The sequence below is a fragment of the Hyla sarda genome, chromosome 9 (assembly GCF_029499605.1).
Source record: "Hyla sarda isolate aHylSar1 chromosome 9, aHylSar1.hap1, whole genome shotgun sequence".
Classification (NCBI taxonomy): Eukaryota; Metazoa; Chordata; class Amphibia; order Anura; family Hylidae; genus Hyla; species Hyla sarda.
The window spans coordinates 64,375,819-64,401,683 of record NC_079197.1 but is presented as its reverse complement, the minus strand read 5'-3'; the positions used below and the strand labels follow the sequence as shown (position 1 = coordinate 64,401,683).

General features: G+C 44.7%; 1 protein-coding gene across 18 annotated transcripts in view; it reads left to right on the top strand.

The window, feature by feature from the left end:
- The window catches only part of DRP2 (dystrophin related protein 2), a 1,527,660-nt gene that overhangs the window by 1,421,847 nt on the left and 79,948 nt on the right, over positions 1-25,865 (top strand). For all 18 annotated transcript variants that reach the window (XR_008847731.1, XM_056539136.1, XM_056539139.1 and 15 more), the window contains one exon: positions 23,197-23,446. Coding sequence is in view for 17 of the 18 variants with exons in the window: in XM_056539136.1 (XP_056395111.1) it covers positions 23,197-23,446 (250 nt within the window). In the remaining variant the exon portion in view is untranslated. The remainder of the gene's footprint in view (positions 1-23,196; positions 23,447-25,865) is intronic.

Here is a 25,865-nt window from a genome sequence, read left to right as displayed (position 1 = left end):
TCTAGTGGATACAGAGACACAGAAAGTTATAAAATCAAGAAAAAAGGAAAATATGATAGCCGCAGAATCTCCAAGCACTGGCTAGCGGACGGGTTTAGGTTCCGGCTGCCCAGTACTGGAGTAGTCTGATTTTATGAATGAGCGACGCTACAGATACTGTAGCGAGGCTGAGAGTGGGCGGGGCCAGTGCATGCACTGGCTGAATATGGATTCATGAATGAACGGCGCTATAGATCCTGTGGCCAAGCTAGTGGTAGGTGGAATAGAAAACACACACTGGCTGGATAGAGAGCAGTGATCATGCGCTAATATTAATTAGAGAAATATAGATGGAAAAAACATGTGCTCCTCTAGTTATAGGGGAGCTGACAGAAAGCTGAGAGTTGCAGGTGAGAAACACGGAGACAAACCCGATGAATAAAAAGGGTAGTAACCCCTAGCAACCAGGTAATGGTAATTGAAAATCTAAAATCGGGTCTAATGTGGTAAAATCTAATATAGTCTATAGCCTAATGTAATAGACTGGAGGAGCACAGCTCACAAGACTGATGATTGGTACTGTTAAATTCAAAACACATGCATCAACCATAGGCAACAATAATAAACCAGAATAAAAACAATAAAGCTGAGAAAAAGATGCTAGCGTGCCATAGGTAGTAGACACAGGGATATTGGTACGTATGTATATGTCTCACTCCATAAATAACATTTGAGTATTAGAGGGGTGTGTGTGTATATATATATATATATATATATATATATATATATATATGTTATTTGATGGTAGAACCATCTCAAAGGCTAAAAATAGGTTAAAGACCTATATAGTGGGATAGATCGGTACAAAGTAAAAAGGGGGGGGGAGGCAATAAAATGATTGATGCACACATATACGGGACAGAGATCATTAGCCCACGAACCTGATGGGGAGAATTCCATAAAACTAGATACCGTATTTATCGGCGTATAACACGCACTTTTTAGGCTAAAATTTTTAGCCTAAAGTCTATGTGCGTGTTATACGCCGATACCACCCCAGGAAAGGCAGGGGGAGAGAGGCCGTCGCTGCCCGCTTCTCTCCCCCTGCCTTAACTGGGGTCTAGAGCCCTGCTGCCAGCCCTCCTCACCCCCTAGCTATCGGCCCCGCTGCCCGTTCTGTCCCCCTGACTATCGGTACCGGCGCCGATAGCCAGGGGGAGAGAAGGGGCAGCGGCACCCATTGCCTCCCCCCATCCCCGGTGGCATAATTACCTGGGTCCGCGCTGCTGCAGGCCTCCGGCGTGCGTCCCCTTCGTTGTTGCTATGCGCTGCACGGCGCATGACGTCAGTGCGCCGCGCCGTGCATAGCAACGACGCAGGGGACACACGCCGGAGGCCTGCAGCAGCGCGGACCTGACCCAGGTAATTATGCCACCGGGGATGGGGGGAGGCAACGGGGCAGCGGCGCCGGCAATGGGTGCCGCTGCCCCTTCTCTCCCCCTGGCTATCGGCGCCGGCAATGGGGCGCCGGTACCGATAGTCAGGGGGACAGAACGGGCAGCGGCGCCGATAGCCAGGGGGAGAGAAGGGCCGGCAGCAGGGCTCTAGACCCCAGGAAAGGCAGGGGGAGAGAAGCGGGCAGCGACGGCCTCTCTCCCCCTGCCTTTCCTGGGGATGTATCGGGGTATACACGCGCACACACGCACCCTCATTTTACCATGGATATTTGTGTAAAAAACTTTTTTTACCCAAATATCCTTGGTAAAATGAGGGTGCGTGTTATAGGCCAGTGCGTGGTATACCCCGATAAATACGGTATATAAAAAGAGTATGCAAATATGGTATTATATATTAATATAAACCTATAGACGTTAAAACCTAAGAGTATAGAATTACCAATAAAAATTAATGACTCCATGTTCATAAAAAAACGGGGGGGGGGGGGGGAAGGGGAAGATGGTGAATAAGAGTTTATTATTGTTGCCTATGGTTGATGCATGTGTTTTGAATTTAACAGTACCAATCATCAGTCTTGTGAGCTGTGCTCCTCCAGTCTATTACATTAGGCTATAGACTATATTAGATTTTACCACATTAGACCCGATTTTAGATTTTCAATTACCATTACCTGGTTGCTAGGGGTTACTACCCTTTTTATTCATCGGAGTTTGTCTTTGTGTTTCTCACCTGCAACTCTCAGCTTTCTGTCAGCTCCCCTATAACTAGAGGAGCACATGTTTTTTCCATCTATATTTCTCTAATTAATATTAGCGCATGATCACTGCTCTCTATCCAGCCAGTGTGTGTTTTCTATTCCACCTACCACTAGCTTGGCTACAGGATCTATAGCGCTGTTCATTCATGAATCCATATTCAGCCAGTGCATGCACTGGCCCCGCCCACTCTCAGCCTCGCTACAGTATCTGTAGCATCGCTCATTCATAAAATCAGACTACTCCAGTACTGGGCAGCCGGAACCTAAACCCGTCCGCTTGCCAGTGCTTGGAGATTCTGCAGCTATCATATTTTCCTTTTTTCTTGATTTTATAACTTTCTGTGTCTCTGTATCCACTAGAGACTATAATACCTCTATCTGTGATAAGTTTGTTTAGACATTTGTATGGTGTTTTTGTTACGTAACTGTGTTCACCTGGACTCCGTAATCCTGTCCAGAATAGCTTAATTGATTTGACCTTTCAATTGTACGTAGGGACCGTCTATTTAAATGTGCTTTCTCTGATACCTGTATACATGCACACTTGCCTGATGAAGTGCCCGCTACGGGCAGGAAACGTGTTGCTTTTATGTGCTTAAAATAAACATCTACCGTATATACTCGAGTATAAGCCGACCCGAGTATAAGCCGAGACCCCTAATTTCAACCCAAAATTCCAGGAAAAGTTATTGACTCGAGTATAAGTCTAGGGTGGGAAATACCTCATCCCCCCCTGTCATCATCCAGACCCGTCATTAACATCCTCATCATCATCATCCCCTTGTCATCATCCCACACATCCCCCCTTCATCATCCCCTTATCATCCCACACATCCCCCCTTCATCATCCCCTTGTCATCATCCCACACATCCCCCCTTCATCATCCCCTTATCATCCCGCACATCCCCCCTTCATCATCCCCTTATCATCCCACACATCCCCCCTTCATCATCCCCTTATCATCCCACACATCCCCCCTTCATCATCCCCTTGTAATCATCCCACACCCCCCCCCCTTCATCATCCCCACACCCCCCCCCTTCATCATCCTCTTCTCATCATTCGCCCTCAGTGGTCTTCAACCTGCGGACCTCCAGAGGTTTCAAAACTACAACTCCCAGCAAGCCCGGGCAGCCATCGGCTGTCCGGGCTTGCTGGGAGTTGTAGTTTTGAAACCTCCGGAGGTCCGCAGGTTGAAGACCACTGCAGCCTTCAACATCATCCAGCCCCATCTCACCCCCTTTAGTTCTGAGTACTCACCTCCGCTCGGCGCTGGTCCGGTCCTGCAGGGCTGTCCGGTGAGGAGGTGGTCCGGTGAGGAGGTGGTCCGGGCTGCTATCTTCACCGGGGGCACCTCTTCTCCGCGCTTCCGGCCCGGAATAGAGGCGTTGCCTTGACAATGACGCAGAATTACGTTGGCAATGAACGCACCTCTGCGTCGTTGTCACGGCAACGTGACTATTCTGAGGCCGGGCCCGAAGCGCTTAGAAGAGGCCTCCCCGGTGAAGATAGCAGCCCGGAACACTATCCCACCGGACCACCTCCTCACCGGACAGTCCTGCAGGACCGGACCAGCGCCGAGCGGAGGTGAGTACTCAGAACTAAAGGGGGTGAGAGGGGGCTGGATGATGTTGAAGGCCGCAGTGGTCTTCAACCTGCGGACCTCCGGAGGTTTCAAAACTACAACTCCCAGCAAGCCCGGACAGCCGATGGCTGCCCGGGCTTGCTGGGAGTTGTAGTTTTGAAACCTCTGGAGGTCCGCAGGTTGAAGACCACTGCGGGTGGGGGAGTTCACTCGAGTATAAGCCGAGGGGGGTGTTTTCAGCACGAAAAATCGTGCTGAAAAACTCGGCTTATACTCGAGTATATACGGTATATGTATTGAAGACTCCATGAACTTTTATCCACTGCTGTCCATGCGGCTGCAAAGATCCATGTTTGCTATTTTTCATTGATGCTATTTGGACCGGTGAACCAGGATAGACCGGAGGATCGTGGCTGCTGACAACCTAACCTGATTAATACGCTGTATGGGGTTGTTCCCTTTTGCGCAACACATTGTGGTAAGTGTGACCTTTATTGCACTTATTCACTGCCTATAAACGTATCACAATAGGGGCGCGTGTTCCCTCTTTTTTCCCTTTTGTCTTTGCACCCCAATAGTAAGGAGATTACATGAGGAGGAGGTTTGTTGCAGTGTATCACCCCAGTAGTAAGGAGATTACATGAGGAGGAGGTTTGTTACAGTGTGTCACCCCAGTAGTAAGGAGATTACATGAGGAGGAGGTTTGTTACAGTGTGTCCAGTGGCATTGCGACCGGGGTGCGGGGGTTGCGGCCCGCACCGGGTGACACCATCCTGAAGGGGTGACACCAGGCACGCCCCCGGTCCTCAGTTGCGCTGTCTCCGTACTAGCAGCACCCCCACCCCCGTCCTCACTTGCGCTGTCTCTGTACTTGCACCCCCTGTCCCCCCCCCTCACTTGCGCTGTCTCCGTACTAGTAGGACCACCGTCCCCCCCCCTCACCTGCACAGTGAACCGGCCTGCGCCCCCACGTCTTCTGTTGCGCCGGCCCGACGTGCCTCCGCAGGGCCGCGCAGGAGGACGTGACGTCACTCGCAGAGCGCCCGGAGAGAAGGAGCGCTCTCAGTTTGTGTGTCTCTGTCTGTGTGTGTGACTCTCTCTGTGTGTGACTCTCTCTCTGTGTGTGTGACTCTGTGTCCGAGTGTGACTGTCTGTGTGTGACTGTGTGTGTGTGTGTGTGTGTGTCTCTCTCTGTGTGTGTGTGTGTTGAGGCTGAGGGTACAGTGTGTGGCGGTATTATATTCAGGGGTACAGTATGTAGCATATTTATATTCAGAGGGTACAGTATGTGTTGGTATTATATTCAGAATGTACAGATGTGTGGTAGTATTATATTCAGTGGGTATGGTGTATGGTAGGTTTATAATCAAAGAGTGTAGTGTATAGTAGTATTATATTTAGAGGATACAGTGTCTGGCAGGTTTATAATAATACTTGTTTTCATATAGAGGATGAGAATGCACTGACATAGTGAGGAGACGTCTGGGCATCACATTCTGCAGAGAGAAGTTTTAGCTGGACCCGGTGGTATGTACCATCTGAATTAGATAAGGGAAGACTATAGAGAAGACGTCACCTGTAATATAGAGAAGACGTCACCTGTAATCACTGATATCATTGTGTTCTCTCCTCACTATAGAGAAGACGTCACCTGTAGTCACTGATATCATTGTGTATTCTCCTCACTATAGAGAAGATGTCCCCTGTAGTCACTGATATCATTGTGTATTCTCCTCACTATAGAGAAGATGTCACCTGTAGTCACTGATATCATTGTCTATTCTCCTCACTATAGAGAAGATGTCACCTGTAGTCACTGATATCATTGTGTATTCTTCTCACTATAGAGAAGACCTCACCTATAGTCACTGATATGGTTGTGTATTCCCCTCACTATAGAGATGTCACCTATAATCACTGATATCATTGTGTATTCTCCTCACTATAGAGAAGACGTCACCTGTAGTCACTGATATGGTTGTGTATTCTCCTCACTATAGAGAAGACGTCATCTGTAGTCACTGATATCATTGTGTATTCTCCTCACTATAGAGAAGATATCACCTGTAATCACTGATATCATTGTGTATTCTCCTCACTATAGAGAAGACGTCACCTGTAGTCGCTGATATCATTGTACATTCTCCTCTCCATGTCCTATCAGAGCTGTAGCCACTTTTAAGTTCTACAGTTATGGTGAGTGAAACTACAACTCCCAGCATAACCTTACCACTGCATAATGGGATACTCTACTGGAAAAAATAATTTTTAAATCAACTGGCTAAACAAAGTTAAACAGACTTATAAATTACTTCTACTTAAAAATCTTAATCCTTCCAGTACTTATTAGCTGCTGTATAAGTGATTCACAGGAAGTTCTTTTCTTTTTTAATTTATTTTCTGTCTGACCAAAGTGCTCTGTGCTGACACCTCTGTCCATGTCAAAAACTGTCCATAGTAGGAGCAAATCCCCATTGCAAACATATCCTGCTCTGGACAGTTCCTATCATGGACAGACAGAGCACTGTGGACAGACTGGAAAGAACTACACAATTTCCTGTGGAGAATACAACAGCTTATAAGTACTGTATAAAATTTTAAATAGAAGTAATTTAACCCCTTAACCCCTTCTCGCTCTTGGACGTATGCATACGTCCAGGCGAACTACACGTTCGCGCAAATGGACATATGCATACGTCCAAGCGATCTCCTGCTCTGCCGCGGGCAGCGCAGGAGATCGCAGGTGGGGCTCAGCTGTCAATCACAGCCGGAGTCCCACCGCAGCTGCCGGGGCTACGATCGCGCCGGTCCCGGCAGCATTAACCCCATAGATGCCGTGATCAGTTCTGATCACGGCATCTATGGTGTTTGCAGGAGGAGTGCTCTCCCCCTGCCCATCAACGGTGGCGCCGCAATAAAATAAGGGGGATTGGGGGTGTCCAAGACACCCTCGATCCCCCTTGAAGAGATAGGAGTGAGGTAGCAGGGTTGCCACCCCTCCTATCCCTGCTATTGATCGGCGGAGTGACCGACCAATAGCAGACTGGGGGCGGGGGGGTTAAAGTTCGGTTCCCCCCCGCTATGCCCACCCATCGGTGTCCGGGCACAGCGGGGGGGAACCGTGTAATAGTGGCGGCGGCGGCAGCGGCGGTCACTTACCCGGCGGAGGCTGTGATCATGGCGGCGGTGGAGGTATGGCGCCGCGTGTCCGGGAGTCTGTTGCCTAGCAACATCTGCAGGGCGACAGTTTGGAGAGTGGTCTCTAAACTGTGGCCCTCCAGATGTTGCAAAACTACAACTCCCACCATGCCTTGACAGCTGTTTGCTGTGTTGGCATGCTGGGAGTTGTAGTTTTGCAAGATTTAGAGGGCTTCAGGCTAGAGATCACTGACAGTGGTCTCTAAACTGTAGCCCTCCAGATGTTACAAAACTACAACTCCCAGCATGCCCAGACAGCAGTTTGCTGTCTTAGCATGCTGAGATTTGTAGTTTTGCAACATCTGGAGGGCCACAGTTTAGAGACCACTGTCAGTGATCTCTAGCCTGAACCCCTCTAAATCTTGCAAAACTACAACTCCCAGCATTCAGGAACAGCAAATGGCTGTCTAGGCATGCTGAAAGTTGTACTTGCGTGCCTCCAGCTGTTGCATAACTACATCTCCCAGCATTCCCTTTGGCAATCAGTACATGCTGAGAGTTGTAGTTCTGCAACAGCTGGAGGCACACTGGTTGGGAAATACCGAGTTAGGTAATAGGTTCTATTACCTAACTCAGTATTTTCCAACCAGTGTGCCTCCAGCTGTTGCAAAACTACAACTCCCAGCATGCACTTTCTGTCAGTGCATGCTGGGAGTTGTACTTTTGTACAGGTTACATTCACACTGGCGGCGGATTACAGTGAGTTCCCCGCTTCAAGTTTGAGCTGCAGCCGCAGCTCAAACTCCTAGCGGGAGACTCAGTGTAATCCGCCATCAGTGTGAATGTAACCTAAAAACGCTACACTACACTAACATAAAAGAAAGAGTAAAACACTACATATACACACATACACTGCCCCCCCTTCCCCCCCAATAAAAATGAAAAACGTATCCTACAGCAGTGTTTCCAAAACAGAGCCTCCAGCTGTTGCAAAACAAAAACTCCCAGCATTTCCGGACAGCCATTGACTGTCCAAGCATGCTGGGAGTTTAGCAACAGCTGGAGACACCCTGTTTGGGAATCACTGGTGTAGAATACCCCTATGTCCACCCCTATGCAAATCCCTAATTTAGGCCTCAAATGCGCATGGCGCTCTCACTTTGGAGCCCTGTCGTATTTCAAGGCAACAGTTTAGGGCCACATATGGGGTATCGCCGTACTCGGGAGAAATTGCCTTACAAATTTTGGGGGGCTTTTTCTCCTTTTACCCCTTATGAAAAGGTAAAGTTGGGGTCTACACCAGCATGTTAGTGTAAAAAAAAACATTTTTGTACACTAACATACTGGTGTTGCCCCATACTTTAAAATTTCACAAGCGGTAAAAGAAAAAAAGCCTCCAAAATTTGTAACGCAATTTCTCCTGAGGACGGAGATACCCCATATGTGGGTGCAAAGTGTTCTGGGGACGCACAACAAGGCCCAGAAGGGAGAGTGCACCATGTAAATTTGAGGTCTAAATTGGTGATTTGCACAGGGGTGGCTGATTTTACAGCGGTTCTGACATAAGTGCAAAACAATAAATACCCACATGTGACCCCATTTTGGAAACTACTCCCCTCAGGGAATGTAATAAGGGGTACAGTGAGCATTTACACCCCACAGGTGTCTGACAGATCTTTGAAACAGGGGTCTGTGAAAATGAAAAATAAAATTTTTAATTTGCACAGCCCACTGTTCCAAAGATCCGTCAAATGCAAGTGGGGTGTAAATTCTCCCTGCACCCCTTATTACCTTCCGTGAGGGGTGTAGTTTTAAAAATGGGGTCACATGTGGGAGGGTCCACTGTTCTGGCACCACAGGGGGCTTTGGAAATGCACATGGCCAAATTCTCTCTCCAAAAGCTCAATGATGCTCCTTCTCTTCTGAGCATTGTAGTTCGTCCCCAGTGCACTTCACGTCCTCTTATTGGGTATTTCCATACTCAGAAGAGATGGGGTTACAAATTTTGGGGGGTATTTTCTGCTATTATCCCTTGTAAAATTTGGGGGAAAACAAGCATTTTAGTGTAAAAAATAATAATTTTTTTTTTACATATGCAAAAGTCGTGAAACACCTGTGGGGTATTAAGGTTCACTTTACCCCTTGTTACGTTCCCCAAGGGGTCTAGTTTCCAAAATGGTATGCCATGTGGTTTTTTTTTCTGTCCTGGCACCATAGGGGCTTCCTAAATGCGGCATGCCCCCAGAGCAAAATTTGCTTCCATAAAGCCAAATGTGACTCCTTCTCTTCTGAGACCTGTAGTGCGCCAGCAGAGCACTTTTCATCCCCATATTGGGTGTTTTCTGAATCGGGAGAAATTGGGCTTCAAATTTTGGGGGGTATTTTCTGCTATTATCTTTTTTAAAAATGTAAAATTTTTGCTAAAGCAAGCATTTTTGGTAAAAAAAAACATTTTTTTTCTACATATGCAAAAGTCGTGAAAAACCTGTGGGTTATTAAGGTTCACTTTATCCCTTGTTATGTTCCTCAAGGGGTCTAGTTTCCAAAATGGTATGCCATGTGTTTTTTTTTTTGCTGTCCTGGCACCATAGGGGCTTCCTAAATGCGACATGCCCCCCGAGCAAAATTTGCTCTAAAAAAGCCAAATATGACTCCTTCTCTTCTGAGCATTGTAGTTCGCTCGTAGTGCACTTCAGGTCAACTTATGGGGTACCTCCATACTCAGAAGAGATGGGGTTACAAATTTTGGGGGGTATTTTCTGCTATTAACCCTTGCAAAAATGTGAAATTTGGGGGGAAGCACATTTTAGTGAAAATTTTTTATTTTTTTTTAACATATGCAAAAGTCATGAAACACCTGTGGGGTATTAAGGCTCACTTAATTCCTTGTTACGTTCCCCAAGGGGTCTAGTTTCCAAAATGGTATGCCATGTGTTTTGTTTTTTTCTGTTTTGGCACCATAGGGGCTTCCTAAATGCAACATGCCCCCCAAAAACCATTTCAGAAAAACGTACTCTCCAAAATCCCCTTGTCGCTTCTTCGCTTCTGAGCCCTCTACTGCGCCCGACGAACACTTTACATAGACATATGAGATATGTGCTTACTTGACAGAAATTGGGCTACAAATTCAAGTATAAATTTTATCCTTTTTCCCCTTGTAAAAATTCAAAAATTGGGTCTACAAGAACATGCAAGTGTAAAAAATGAAGATTTTGAATTTTCTCCTTCACTTTGCTGCTTTTCCTGTGAAACACCTAAAGGGTTAAAACACTTACTGAATGTCATTTTGAATACTTTGGGGGGTGCAGTTTTTGTAATGGGGTCATTTATGGGGTATTTCTAATATGAAGACCCTTCAAATCCACTTCAAACCTGAACTGGTCCATGAAAAATAGCGAGTTTGAAAATTTTGTGAAAAATTGTAAAATTGCTGCTGAACTTTGAAGCCCTCTGGTGTCTTCCAAAAGTAAAAACACATAAATTTTATGATGCAAACATAAAGTAGACATATTGTATATGTGAATCCAAAAAAAAAATATTTGGAATATCCATTTTCCTTACAAGCAGAGAGCTTCAAAGTTAGAAAAATGCAAAATTTTCCATTTTTTCATCAAATTTGGGGATTTTTCACCAAGAAAGGATGCAAGTTACCACAAAAATTTACCACTATGTTAAAGTAGAATATGTCACGAAAAAACAATCTTGGAATCAGATTGATAAGTAAAAGCATTCCAGAGTTATTAATGTTTAAAGTGACAGTGGTCAGATGTGCAAAAAAGGGCTGCGTCCTAGAGGTGAAAATGGGCTGTGTCCTTAAGGGGTTGAGGACCGAGGGTTTTTTCCTCCTTGCCTTTAGAAAATCATAACTCTCTCAATTTTGCACTTAAAAATCCATATGATGCCCTATTTTTTGCGCCACCAATTCTACTTTGTAATGATATCAGTCATTTTGCCCAACAATCTACGTCGAAACGGAAAAAAAAATCATTGTGAGACAAAATTGAAAAAAAAAAACGCTGTTTTGTAATTTTTGGGGGCTTCTGTCTCTACTTAGTAAATTTTTCAGTAAAAATGACACCTTATCTTTATTCTGTAGGTCCATATGATTAAAATGGTACCCTACTTATATAGGTTTGATTTTGTCGTACTTCTAGAAAAAATCATAACTACATGCAGGAAAATTAATACGTTTAAAATTGTCATCTTCTGACCCCTATAACTTTTAAATTTTTCTGTGTATGGGGTGTTATGAGGGCTTATTTTTTGAGCCGTGATCTGAAGTTTTTAGCGGTACCATTTTTGCATTGATAGGACTTATTGATCGCTTTTTATTCATTTTTTCATGATATAAAAAGTGACCAAAAGTGCACTATTTTGGACTTTGGAATTTTTGCGTGTACGCCATTGACCGTGCGGTTTAATTAACAATATATTTTTATAATTCGGACATTTCAGCACGCGGCGATACCATATATGTTTCTTTTTATTTTTATTTACACTGTGTTTTTTTGGGGGAAAATGGGGGGGGGGGAATTCAAACTTTTAATAGGGAAGGGGTTAAATGATCTTTATTCACTTTTTTTTGCAGTGTTATAGCTCCCATAGAGACCTATAACACTGCACACACTGATCATTGTTATCCCATAGGGACCTATAACACTGCACACACTGATCTTTTACATTGGAAACCAGTGATCGATGATTCTGCCGCTTGACTGCTCATGCCTGGACCTCAGGCACTGAGCAGTCATTCGGCGATCGGACAGCGAGGAGGCAGGTAGGGACCCTCTAGCTGTCCTGTAAGCTGTTCGGGATGCCGCGATTTCGCAGCGGCTATCCCAAAAAGCTCCCTGAGCTAACTGGCATGCTTTCACTTTAGACGCGCGTGGCACCGCGATCAATGCCATGCGCTATTAGCCACGGGTCCCGGCCGTTGTTAGAGGCCAAGCCCGACCCCGGCCCCACGTTATAGATCGGGAGCGGACTCATGACGTATCGGTACGTCATGGGTCCTTAAGGAGTTAAAAATCTGTTTAACTTTCTGGCACCAGTTGATATAAAAGTAAATGTTTTCCAGTGGAGTATCCCTTTAAGTAATTCTGGGAGCTGTATATTTAAATGGTGAAAACTTCTTTAACACTTTCCCATTCTGTGGCAACTGGTATATCTTATTATTATACTGGAATTTCTCACAAAGCGCTACAACAGTGGTGTCTGTCACAACAGGCTAAAAACTTACGGGGGGGGGAAGGTATGGGGTGACACCATTTTCTACCGCACCGGGTGACACCAACCCTAGCAACGCCACCAAGTGTGTCACCCCAGTAGTAAGGAGATTACATGAGGAGGAGGAGGTTTGTTACAGTGTGTCACCCCAGTAGTAAGGAGATTACATGAGGAGGAGGTTTGTTACAGTGTGTCACCCCTGTAGTAAGGAGATTTCATGAGGAGGGGGTTTGTTACAGTGTGTCACCCCAGTAGTAAGGTTGGGCGTGTCAAAGGGCAGAGCCAATGTGTGGGGTCAAGGGGGCGGCAAAATTAGCTTTCACCTAGGGTGCCAAAAGTCCTTGCACCAGCCCTGATCATGTATGATTGTGACTGTCTATTATATTTTATCTCACAGCTAAGGACTACATCCCCATCATGTGTGATTGTCTATTATATGTAGGCTACATATAATAGACAGTCACAATCATACATGATGGGAATGTAGTCCTGAGCTGTGAGCCTACATATAATAGACTCTCACAATCATACATGGCAAAACCTATTTTTGACAACCCTTTGGCTCCGCCCATTGAACCCCTTGGCAAATATAAGATCAGGGGTAGAATTAGTGCCGTAAGCCTCATGGTAAATTCTAGACTTGTCCTCCTCGCTACAATTATAACTATACTGCACCTAATGTGGGGGAACTGTACTGCATCTAATGTGGGGGACTATAATGCACCTAATGTGGAGGAACTGTACTACTGACCTAATGTGGGGGAACTATACTGCCAACCTAATGTGGAGGAACTATACTGCCAACCTAATTTGGGGGAACTATACTGCCAACCTAATGTGGGGGAACTGTACTGCACCTAATGTGGGGGAACTGTACAACTAACCTAATGTGGGGGAACTGTACTGCACCTAATGGGGGGGAACTGTACTACTAACCTAATGTGTGGGAACTATATTGCACCTAATGTGGGGGAACTATACTGCCAACCTAATGTGGGAGAACTGTACTACTAACCTAATGTGGGGGAACTATACTGCCAACCTAATGTGGGGGAAATATATTTCCATCCTAATGTGGGAGATTTATACTGCCAACCTAATGTGGGGGAACTATGCTGCCAACCTAATGTGAATACAAAAATATAAAATCTGTACTATTCTGATCCCTATAGCACTTTCATTTTTCTGTATATGAGAATGTATGAGGGTCATTTTTAGCGAAGTGATTTGTAGTTTTTATCGGTACCATTTTTTATTTTTTTTGCTTTTTAGATATTTTTTATGGTATTTGAAGTGACCAAAAATGTGCTAATCTGATTAGTGCACTATTACGACTTTTGGGACCCCACTTCCGATTTTGCCCAGGGCCATGCCAAGCCTATAACTGGCCCTGGATCCAATCCTCCTACACTATGCAAGCAGGAGTGTGTATATATATACACACACATACATAAACACACACACACGCATGCGCGCAGAGTCAGTTTGTGTTTTAGGGTGCACACCCTAATGCAATAGGCTGCGCACGCCTATGTGCTGCCAACACCTCCACGCTGTGCCATTCAGCCACTATATGGTCTCCTCATGCTGCCAACATGTCCACACTGTGTCATTCAGCCACTATATGGTCTCCTCATGCTGCCAACATGTCCACACTGTGTCATTCAGCCACTATATGTTGTCCTCATGCTGCCAACACCTCCAAGCTGTGTCATTCAGCCACTATATGGTCTCCTCATGCTGCCAACATGTCCACACTGTCATTCAGCCACTATATGGTGTCCTCATGCTGCCAACACATCCACGCTGTGCCATTCAGCCACTATATGGTCGTCTCATGCTGCCAACACCTCCACGCTGTGTCATTTGGTCACTATATGGTCTCCTGACACTGATGCAACCACCAGGCTCTGTAATTGTGCTGCTGTGCGGCAGTGATTCTAAAAGCGATGCCGGTAATCTGCATGTTATTCTGAATAACAGTATTATTTCACTACCACTTCCATATGTGTTTTAGAACACAGCAAAATGTTATATACCCCTATTTAGGCTGTATGTAGGTTAGAAATAGCCTTTTTTAATATAGATTCGCCGCGAAAAAATTCGGATCGACACAAACTTTTTCGGAAAATTCGGCGAATCGGCCAAATCATAAAGTTGACATATTTTTACTTTTTGAAGACATTAGAGGGCTTCAAAGTATAGCAGCAATTTTCAAAATTTTCACAAAAATTTCAAAATCTGAATTTTTGAGGGACCAGTTAAGTTTGAAGTGGATTGGATGGGCCTTTCTGTGAGAAATGACACCCCTCAATTATAGAAACTACACCCCTCAAAGTAGTCAAAATGACATTCAGAAAGTTTGTTAACCCTTTAGGTATTTCACAAGAATAGCAGCAAAGTGGAGGAGAAAAATCAAGCCCCATTTTTTTTATTTTTAAAAGTGGTATTAGGAGAAAAAGCATCCCCAAAATTTGAAGCCCAACTGTGGGATTTCTGAAAGAGAATTTTGCTGTCATGGTTTTTGGGGGCCATGTTGCATTTAGGAAGCCCCATGGTGCCAGAACAGCTAAAAAAAATAAAAAATAAAAAATAACTACATGGCATACTATTTTGGAAACTACACCCCTGAAGGAATGTAACAAGGGGTATATTGAGCCTTAACACAGGTGTTTGACGACTTTGCGTTGAAGTTGGACGTGAAAATGGAAAATTAGATTTTTAACACTAAAATTATGGTGTTACCTCAAATTTTTCATTTTCACAAGGGGTAATAGGAGAAAATGGATCCCAAAATTTTAAGCCCAATTTCTCCCGATTGCAAAAACACCCCATATATGTGGATGTTAAGTGCTCTGCTGGTGCACTACAATGCTCAGAAGACAAGGAGCAAAATTTGGCTTTTTGAAAGAGAATTTTGTTGAAATGGTTTTTGGGGGGCATGTTGCATTTAGGAAGCCCCCATGGTGCCAGAACAGCAAAAAAAAAAAAAAAAAAACACTTGGCATACTATTTTGGAAACTAAACCCCTCAAGGAACATAACAAGAGGTATATTGAGCCTTAACACCTCACAGGTGTTTGACGACTTTGTGTTGAATTTGGACGTGAAAATGGAAAATTTTATTTTTAACACTAAAATGATAGTGTTACCTTAAATTTTTCATTTTCACAAGGGGTAATAGGAGAAAATGGACCTCAAAATTTAAAGCCCAATTTCTCCAGATTGCGAAAACACCCCATATGTGGATGTTCAGTGCTCTGCTGGCGCACTACAATGCTCAGAAGACAAGGAGAAAAATTTGGCTTTTTGAAAGAGAATTTTGCTGAAATTGTTTTTGGGGGGCATGTTGCATTTAGGAAGCCCCAATGGTGCCAGAACAGCAAAAAAAAAAAAAAAAAACACATGACATACTATTTTGGAAACTACACCCCTCAAGGAATGTAACAAGGGGTATAGTGAGCCTTATCACCTCACAGGTGTTTGGTGAATTTTCATTAAAAAAAATGAAAAATTAGATTTTTTTCACTAAAATGTAGGTGTTACCCAAAATTTTTCATTTCCACAAGGGGTAATGGAAGAAATTGGGTTACAAATTTTGGAGGTCTTTTTCTACTGAGTATGGAAACACCCCATATGTGGACATAAAGTGCTCTGTGGGTACACAATAGGGCTCCTAATAGAAGGCATGCCATTGGGTTTTTGGATAGCGAATTTGACTGGAATTAGAGTCAGAGGTCATGTGCGTTTACAAAGCCCCCATGGTGCCAGAACAGTGAAAACCCCCCACATGTGACCCCATTTTGGAAACTACACCCCTTAAGGAATGTAACAAGGTTTGCAGTAAGCATTTACACCCCACTGGCATTTGACAGATCTTTGGTACAGTGGACTGTGCATATGAAAAATAGAATTTTTCATTTACATGGACCACTGCTCCAAAAATCCATAAGACACCTGTGGGATGTAAAAGATCACTGCACCCCTCATTACATTCCTTGAGGGGTGTAGTTTCCAAATTGGGGTCACATGTGGGCGTTTTTTGGGGGGATTTTATGTCATAAACGCCGCAACTATTAGCCACCCTTATGGAAATCACCAATTTAGGCCTAAAATGTACATGGTGCACTCATGAGCCCTGTTGTGTGCCTGCAGAGCACTTTACGTACACATATGGGGTATTTCTGTACTCTTTGTGTAGAAATATATATATATATATATATATATATATATATATATATTTTTTTTTTTTTTTTTTTACAAAAACATGCTGGTATAGCCCCCAACTTTTCTTTTTCACAAAAGGTAAAAGTAGAAAATGTCCTCCAAAATTGTGAAGCAATTTCTCCCGAGGACAGAAATGTGCCCTAAACTGTTGCTAGGCAAATGCACCTGGGCTCAGGAATGAGAGAGCTCCATGCGCATTTGAGGCCTAAATTAGTGATTTGCACAGTGGTGTCTGATAGTTGTTAGTAAATCTCTGCCTATTGCAGCGTTTCCCAACCTGGGTGCCTCCAGCTGTTGCAAAACTGCGACTCCCAGCATGTTGGGAGTTGTAGTTTTGTAATAGCTGGTGGCAACCTGGATGGGAAACACTGCCCTACTGTGTTGATCCAGAGGAAGGGAAAAAAAAACCTTATGAGGCGGATGCCAATTTGCCTCATGCCAGGGGGAAAAATTCCTTCCCGACTCCAAATATGAGAATATTATCAGAATAAATATTATCAGAATAAATCCCTGGATCAACGTTCTTGGGAATTTTAAGCATTATTACACCAGGGACTGAAATGTCCCTGTGTTGCCAATGCATTGGAAAAGCGCTGTACATAGCCGTGGTCCCAAGCTCATGTACAACGTCACCAACACATTGGAACCAACACAAAGTTGTATTGTACAACGCCGCATCCAGGCTCGTGTACAAAGCGCAGTTAATTTGGGGAAGAATAAAAATGGGGTAAATCGTAAATGTAATACTCCATAGATGTATGATACGCCTTGAAGCATTCTTTGATGCAGAGGCCTGGTTTTTCAGGACAGTTGTCACACTGGAAAATGGTGTCCTTTCTTATCTCTTTTTTAGTACAGACTCGGCATCTTCTTTGGGATCGTCCCTTTTTTCCAGTGTGGGGGACCTCCCCTGGAACATGTTGCCCTGTACAATTCGGGTTCCTTCAGTTCCAAAGGTACTTGGGCCCGCACCTTCTTGGTCACCAAAGATCAGGGCCTTGATCACTACCTCCTGGAAATGAAGGAATGTCCCCAGCAATGTTGCCAGCACTCCGGAATAGTACAAAAGCATTGTACAATGCTGTCTGGACCATGTACACCGCTACTTTTTTGTAGCATGGTGCTATATGGTCTGAGGACTTGATCTGAGAGATCAACTCCTCCCATATACTGATTGTAGTCCAGGATACAATCAGGTTTGAGGACTGGTGTTGCGGTACCTCATACAGTGACAAGGGTGCTGCCATTACTGTGAATTGTGGTCAGCATAAGGACATCCCTCTTGTCCTTATACCTGACCAGCAACATATTGTCACTAGTAAGGGCCCTACTTTCACAACTAGGGATTGGCGTTTTTATGGGATCTTTTGGAAGGCCTCTCTGATTTTTCCGCACAGTGCCACAAGCAACAGTGGCTCTGGCGGAAAGGGACTTGAAGAGTGGGATGCTTGTATAAAAGTTATCCACATAGAGGTGGTGACCTTTATTCAGCAGTGGGTAAATCAGTTCCCACACAATTTTCCCGCTAACGCCCAGGATGGGGGGGGGGGGGGGCATTTTGGGGGTTCAATGCAGGAATCCTTCCCTTCGTACCCCCTAAATCTGTAAGTGTACCCTGAGGTACTCTCACTGAGCTTGTATACTTTCACACCATACCTTACCCTTTTACTGGGAATGTACTGGCGGAAAAAGAGCCTTCCTTTCAAACTAATAAGGGACTCATCAATGGCAATATATTTTTGGGGGACATAGGCCTCTGCAAATTTAGTGGTAAAATGATCTATGACCGGACGTATTTTAAAAAGGTGGTCATAGGTGGGATCATCTCTAGGCGGACATGTTGCATTATCTGCATAGTGCAAATATTTCCGGATAGATTCAAAGCGAGCCCTTTTCATGGCCACACGGTAAAGTGGGGTGTTCTAAAGAACATCCACATTCCAATATTGCAGAATGCTCGGCTTTTTCACTAGGCCCATATGCAGAACAAGGCCCCAAAATGTCCTCATCTCAGCTGCATTGATGGGGGTCCATCTGTCAGGTCTAGCTTAACCCCTTAAGGACCAAGGACGTATGAGTACGTCCTTGGTCCTGCTCCCGTGATATAACGCGGGGTCCCACGGTGACCCCGCATCATATCACGGCGGGCCCGATGTCATAGTGAAGCAGGGACCCGCCTCTAATAGCGCGCTATCTACCCTTTAGCCGCGCGCTCAAAGCTGAGCCATGCGGCTTAAAGTGAAAGTAAAAAGTGCCGGTTAGCTCAGGGAGCTGTTCGGGATGCCGCAATTTCACCGTGGCAATCCCGAACAGCTGTACTACAGGAGGAAGGTCTCTTACCTTCCTTCCTGCAGTCCGATCGCCGATTGGATGCTTCAAGCCTGAGATCCAGGCTTGAGCAATCAATCGCCGAAAACCCCGATCAATGCTTCCCTATGGACATGCATTGAGCACAGTTAAAGATCAGTAAATGCAATGTTATAGCCCCCTATGGGGGCTATAATATTGCAAAAGAAAAGTGTAAAAAAATCATTAACCCTTTGAATTATACCTTCCCCGGCATTTCCAATAATAAAAAAAAACTGTGTAAATAAAAACAAAAGTAAACATATGTGGTATCGCCGTGTGCGGAAATGTCCTGTTTAAAAAAATATACCAATAATTAAACCGCACGGTCAATGGCGTACGCGCAAGAAAATTAAAAATTCAAAAATAGCCTATTTTTGGTCACCTTTTATATCATGAAAAGATGAATAAAAAGCGATCAAAAAGTCTGATCAATGCAAAAATGGTACCGACAATAACTTCAGATTACGGCGCAAAAAATTAACCCTAATAGTGCTATGAACACGGAAAAATAAAAAAGTTATAGGGGTCAGAAGATGACAATTTTAAACGTATACATTTTCCTGCATGTAGTTATGATTTTTTTCTGAAGCAATACAAAATCAAACCTATACAAGTAGGGTATCATTTTAACCGTATGGACCTAGAGAATAAAGATAAGGTGTCATTTTTACCGAAAAATTTACTACATAGAAACGGAAGCCCCCAAAAGTTACAAAATGGCTGTATTTTTAAAATTTTGTCGCACAATGATTTTTTTTCCCGTTTTGCCATAGATTTTTGGGCAAAATGACTGATATCATTACAAAGTGAAATTTGTGGCGCAAACAATAAGCCATAATACAGATTTTTAGTTGCAAAATTTTAAGAGTTACGATTTTTTAAAGGTAAGGAAGAAAAAACGAAGGAGCTAAAACCAAAAAACGCCGGGTCCTTAAGGGGTTAAAAACAGTCAGGGCTTTGGGACATAAATTGTGTCTATTTCAGTGAGGCCTGTTGTGTCAATTTGGATTCCTGGATGTTTCACAAACCCAGGAATCCGTGGCTCATAATTGTCCGGAACTGGGGTCCAGACGGGGTCATCTTTAAGGGGGACAGGGAAACTGGCACTGGGAAGAGGGACGCTAGTTTGGGGGGGCCTCTACTGGCATTGCCCTGTGGCACTGCCTTCTACGGGGGCTCATCATCTCTTGATGATGAGGGGGAAGAGGTAGAAAGAAGGAAAGAGGGGTCTTCCTCTTCTCCTTCACTGGCGGATTTGGAGTCGGAGGCAATAAAAGCATATGCCTCCACCACAGAGACATTGTAATGGAAAGGGGTTAATGAGATGGGGTTAATGTAGGTATCTATGGGTATGTGTGCTTTGCACTTTATTTCAAAGAGTGTAGTGTAGTGTTGTGTTTTTAACGTTTTTACCAGTTAGAAAAAAAAAACGCCCCAAAAAACATAAAAAAATAAAAAAATACACCTCCCAAAAAGCTGATCAGTAAAAAAAAGATTACTGATCAGCAATCAGGGTCCAGCCAGGCAGCACCAAACAGTTGTTGGTTACAACCAACACAGTCGCCCACAGTCGACCCAAAAAAAAAGCGAAAAAAAAAAGAAAACTGAAAAAAAAAAAAACTCTACACTCTCCCCCCCAAAAAAGGGGTGAGGCAGCAGCACCCTAAAATACTGTCTGGGTCAGTCAGGTGACCCCCAGACAGTACAGGGGTGAAGCTGCAAAATTACTTTTTTTTTATCTCCCTCTCTAACCTCTCCCTGTCTCCTGTCACCTGTCCCTCACCACTCACCAATGATCTGGCGGGCGCACTACAAGTTCCAGCATGCCCGCAGCAGGTAGGGGTCCTGTAGCTCCGCTCTGCTCCCTGACCCGAACTGCAGTGAGTGAGCAGAGCGGAGGAACAGGATTTCATATTCCCCGCCGCTGCAGTGATTGGACCATCCAACACATCGATCGGGAGGTGGCACCCATGCCACCTCCCTCCTGGAGCTCAAGGGTGATTTGCGCTGTCTCAGACCTTGTCGGTCACCCTTATCTTCTGGGTCACCAGGTCTCCAGAGACCCGATTGGCCGGAAGATCGGTGATTCGCTGGTCAGATCGCCGATATGGGGGTGGTCTCAGGATCCCCCTGGGTGATATGCCGGGTTGGCTGCTGTTAGATAACAGCAGCCATCTCGACCCGATCACCGTGTCCAGTGACGCGGCGATCACGGAACACCGTGCCGTAAATGTACGGCGCCGTGCACTAAGATGCGCTCTTAAGGGGTTAAGGCAAAAATTAGCTTGGTCCTTAAAGGGGTACTCCGCCCCTAGCATCCAAAGGATAGGGAATAAGATGTCAGATAACAGGGGTCCCGCTGCTGGGGACCCCCGGGATCTCGGCTGCAGTACCCCGCTATCATTACTGCACAGAGAAAACTCGCTCTGTACATAATGACCGGCGATACAGGGGCCGGAACATCGTGCTGTAACAGCCCCACCCCCTCGTGACATCATGGCCCGCCCATTACCGGTGGGTCCCTGGCTGCGATCAACAGCCAGGACCTGCCGTGCATGATTCGGGCATCGCTCTGATGCCCGCGGTTATGCTTAGGACGTAAATGTACGTTCTGGTGCATTAAGTACCACCTCACCAGGACATACATTTACGTCCTTCGTCGTTAAGGGGTTAACATATAGGGGGAGATTTATCAAAACCTGTCCTGAGGAAAAGTTGCTGAGTTGCCCATAGCAACCAATCAGATAGCTTTTTTCATTTTTCAGAGGCCTTTTCAAAAATTAAAAGAAGCAATCTGATTGGAAGCTGCCGATTTTATGCTGTAGAGTTCAATGTAAATTAAATGAGTGAACGCAGCTTTAAATCTGCAGCTTTAAATCCTGCGCATCAAATAGGTGCAGGATACTATACATGTGAATACACCCTAAATTTTATGCTGCAGAGTTAAAGGGATACTACACTCCCCCAGTGTCTGGAACATTTAGTTCCGAATGCTGTGTACAGGCTGCGGGGGTTGTGACGTCATGCCCCCTCCCATAGACTTGCATTGAGGGGGTGTGACGTCACGAGGGTCGTGGCCGTGACATCACAATCCCCGCACTCAGCATTTTGATCTAAATGTTCGGGATGCTGGGTCAGTGGAGTACCCCTTTAAATGTAAACTAAATGACTGAACACAACTTCTAAAACTTTATAAGCTAAGTGAGCCTCAAATGTACTTATTTGGAGCTTTATATGTCCTCTGTGCTCAGTTTTTTTTTGCAAATCTTTTTTGTGCACGGTACGAGCACTTTTCATACATTTTAGGGTGCGGTCCCACAGTGCAAAATGTGCTGCGAAATACACTGCCTATTCTCCGATCAGCAGCTCTGTGTGTTCAGTGAGGTTTGGGGGCGGGAAGAGGCTAAAGGAAATCTGTCATTAGTTTTACCTGCACTAACCTGTTGATACAGACATGGTTACTTACCTGGTCCAAATCAGTGCTCTGATTCGCCCACAATCTTCCGCCATATCTTCTGTTTCAAGGCCGACTTGGAGCATGGGCAGAGCTTCCCGACGTCACCGCTGCGGCTTCTCTGCTGGGTCCTGCTGCTAGCAAATAGCAGCAGTGACGTTACGAAGCTCTGCCCATGCTCCAAGTCGACCCTGGAATGGAAGATATGGGGAAGATGGTGGGAGAACCAGAGCACAAAACGGGAAAAGGTATGTATGGTTGTCATAAGTGTCACCTGCACTACCTGTCTGTACCAACAGATTACCTTTAATATTAAATCAAAAAGGGAGTAAAATGGCCAAAATATGTGAAATTAACTTTGTTTTAATTGTGAAGGGGAAATTATTACAAAAAACGTTTGGACTTTGCAGCAGTCAATTCAATGGAAGAGATTTATCAAAACATGAGCAAATGGAAAGTTGATCAATTGCCCATGGCAACCAGATTGCTTCTTTTTAGAGATGAGCGAACTTACAGTAAATTCGATTCGTCACTTCTCGGCTCGGAAGTTGATGACTTATCCTGCATAAATGAGTTCAGCTTTCAGGTGCTCCGGTGGACTGGAAAAGGTGGATACATTCCTAGGAAAGAGTCTCCTAGGACTGTATCCACCTTTTCCAGCCCACCGGAGCACCTGAAAGCTGAACTAATTTATGCAGGAAAAGACATCAAATGCCGAGCCGAGAAGTTTGTGATGAATCGAATTTACTGTAAGTTCGCTCATCTCTACTTCTTTTAATTGTTAGTGGGTTGCTATGGACAACTGATCAAATTTTTATCTGCACAGGTTTTAATAAATCTCCCCAGTGTAATTTAAAGGGGAAAAAATAGAGATGCTAAATATTTGTGTATTATGTGGTGTAATGTGTCGTTTTTATGCCTTCATGTAAAAAAATGTGTGAAGAAGAAACCTTACATAAGAATACATTGCATTAAAACTAAACTGCAATATATGTGTTAATGTTCAGCATTCTTTCACTGCAGGATTCTTCAGGGAGAATTAAAACGATTGAAATGGCAGCATGCAGAGGTAGGAGAGGGTGCCTTTTTTGGGGAGGTGTCACCTGATTTTGGAGGCAGCTGCAGTGCTGACATACAAAGTGAAGAATTGCTAAGTGAGGCACGGATACTGCGGCATCACAAAAATCGTTTAGAGACTCGTATGCAGATATTGGAGGATCACAACAAGCAACTTGAATCCCAGCTACAGCGACTCAGGGAACTATTGCTACAGGTATGAAATAACAGACTACTGTTAAAGGGGTACTCCTGTGGAAAACATTTTTTTTTTTTTATTAACTGGTGCCAGAAAGTTAAACAGATTTGTAAATTACTTCTATTAAAAAATCTTAATCCTTCCAGTACTTTTTAGGGGCTGTATATTACAAAGGAAATGTTTTTCTTTTTGGATTTCTCTTATGTCACATCCACAGTGCTCTCTGCTGACCTCTGCTGTCTATTTTAGGAACTGTCCAGAGTAGCATATGTTTGCTATGGGGATTTTCTTCTGCTCTGGACAGTTCCTAAAATGGACAGCAGAGGTCAGCAGAGAGCACTGTGGTCGTGACATAAGAGAAATCCAAAAAGAAAAACATTTCCTCTGTAGTATACAGCCCCTAAAAAGCACTGGAAGGATTAAGATTTTGTAATAGAAGTAATTTACAAATCTGTTTAACTTTCTGGCACCAGTTGATATATAAAAAAAGAGTTTTCCACAGGAGTACCCCTTTAAGCTTAAAGTACTTCAACTTTAGGTTAAAAAACGCTGCATAAGCATATAATTTTGCTTATCTGTCTGCCCCAGTTCTGCAATCACCAAAAATCCATTTGTTATATGGACATGTAAATCTTTTCCTTTGTCATGTCCTATCACTCTTTCCTCATTGTTCCTCATTGCACAAGGCAGTATACTGTAAACACACATCGTCCTTCCCCCAAATGTCCCAATATATATATAAATATATATATATATATATATATATATATATGCTATGGTGTAGTGAGGTAGATGCAGGGCAGATGTTAGTGCCCAAGGGGTAGATGGTTTTAACCCCTTCGTGTTTGTGACTCAAGCCAGAGCGTGGTTTTCCTATATAACCACCCGAAGGTAGTACCGCTAATCCTAGGTCAGGCAGGGGCAATAAAGAGTCCAAGGCCAGGTTAAAGGGGTACTCCGGAGGAAAACTTACTTACTGAATACTACAGAGGAAATTATTTTCTTTTTGGAACACAGAGCTCTCTGCTGACATCACAAGCACAGTGCTCTCTGCTGACATCTCAGTCTATTTTAAGAACTGTCAAGAGTAGGAGAAAATCCCCATAGCAAACATATACTGCTCTAGACAGTTCCTAAAATGGACAGAAATGTCAGCAGAAAGTACTGTGCTTGTGATGTCAGCAGAGAGCACTGTGTTCCAAAAAGAAAATAATTTCCTCTGTAGTATTCAGCAGCTAATAAGTACTGGAAGGATTAAGATTTTTTAATAGAAGTCATTTACAAATCTGGTTAACTTTCTGGTACCAGTTGATTTAAAAAATAAAAATAAAAAGTTTTCCACCAGAGTACCCCTTTAACCTGTTGGGGACGAAGGGCGTATCCATACGCCCATGGGAATTTCGGTCCCCGCAGCGTGCAGGGTGGGGACCTGACCGGGGTGACTGCTGATATCTATCAGCAGGCACCCCGTGCAAATGCCCAGGGGGGTCATTAGACCCCCCCATGTCGGCGATCGGCGCAAATCGCAAGTGAATTCACACTTGCGATTTGCGCCGATTCCGGGTCATTACGGGTCTATGGTGACCCGGAATATAAGGGGGATCGCGGGTGTCTAAGACACCCACGATCCCCCTAAAGCGATAGCAGTGAGGTGGCAGAGGTGCCACCCCTCCTATCCCTGCTATTGGTGGTCTAGACGTGACCACCAATAGCTGATCAGGGGCGGGGGGGTTACTTTCGTTTTCCCCGTCCTGCCCACCCACAATAGGCGGGGCAGAACGGGCAAAACGAAGAGGAGCGGCGCTGGAGTCCACTTACCCGTCCGGAGGCAGCGGAGCGACGGCGATCGGCGGACGGCGAGGGAGATCTGCGGGCGGCGGGCGGCAGAAGAGGACGGCTCCCTGGATGCGACGGAAGCCGGTGAGTTGCCTAGCAACATCTAGAGGGCTACAGTCTGAGATCACTATAGCGGTCTCTAGACTGTAGCCCTCCAGATGTTGCAAAACTACAAATTCCAGCATGCCCACACAGCAAACAGCTGTCTCGGCAGGCTGGGAGTTGTAGTTGCGTACCTCCAGCATAACTACATCTCCCAGCATGCCCTTCTGTGATCAGTACATGCTGGGAATTGTAGTTTTGCAACAGCTGGAGGCACACTGGTTGGAAAATACTGAGTTAGGTAACAGAACCTAACTGAAGGTTTTCCAACCAGTGTGGGTCCAGCTGTTGCAAAACTACAACTCCCAGCATGTACTGACAGACCATGCATGCTGGGAGTTGTAGTTTTGCATTACGGGTCTATGGTCATTACGGGTCTAGCTGAGTTAGGTAACAGAACCTAACTGAAGGTTTTCCAACCAGTGTGCCTCCAGCTGTTGCAAAACTACAACTCCCAGCATGCACGGTCGGTCAGTACATGCTGGGAGTTGTAGTTTTG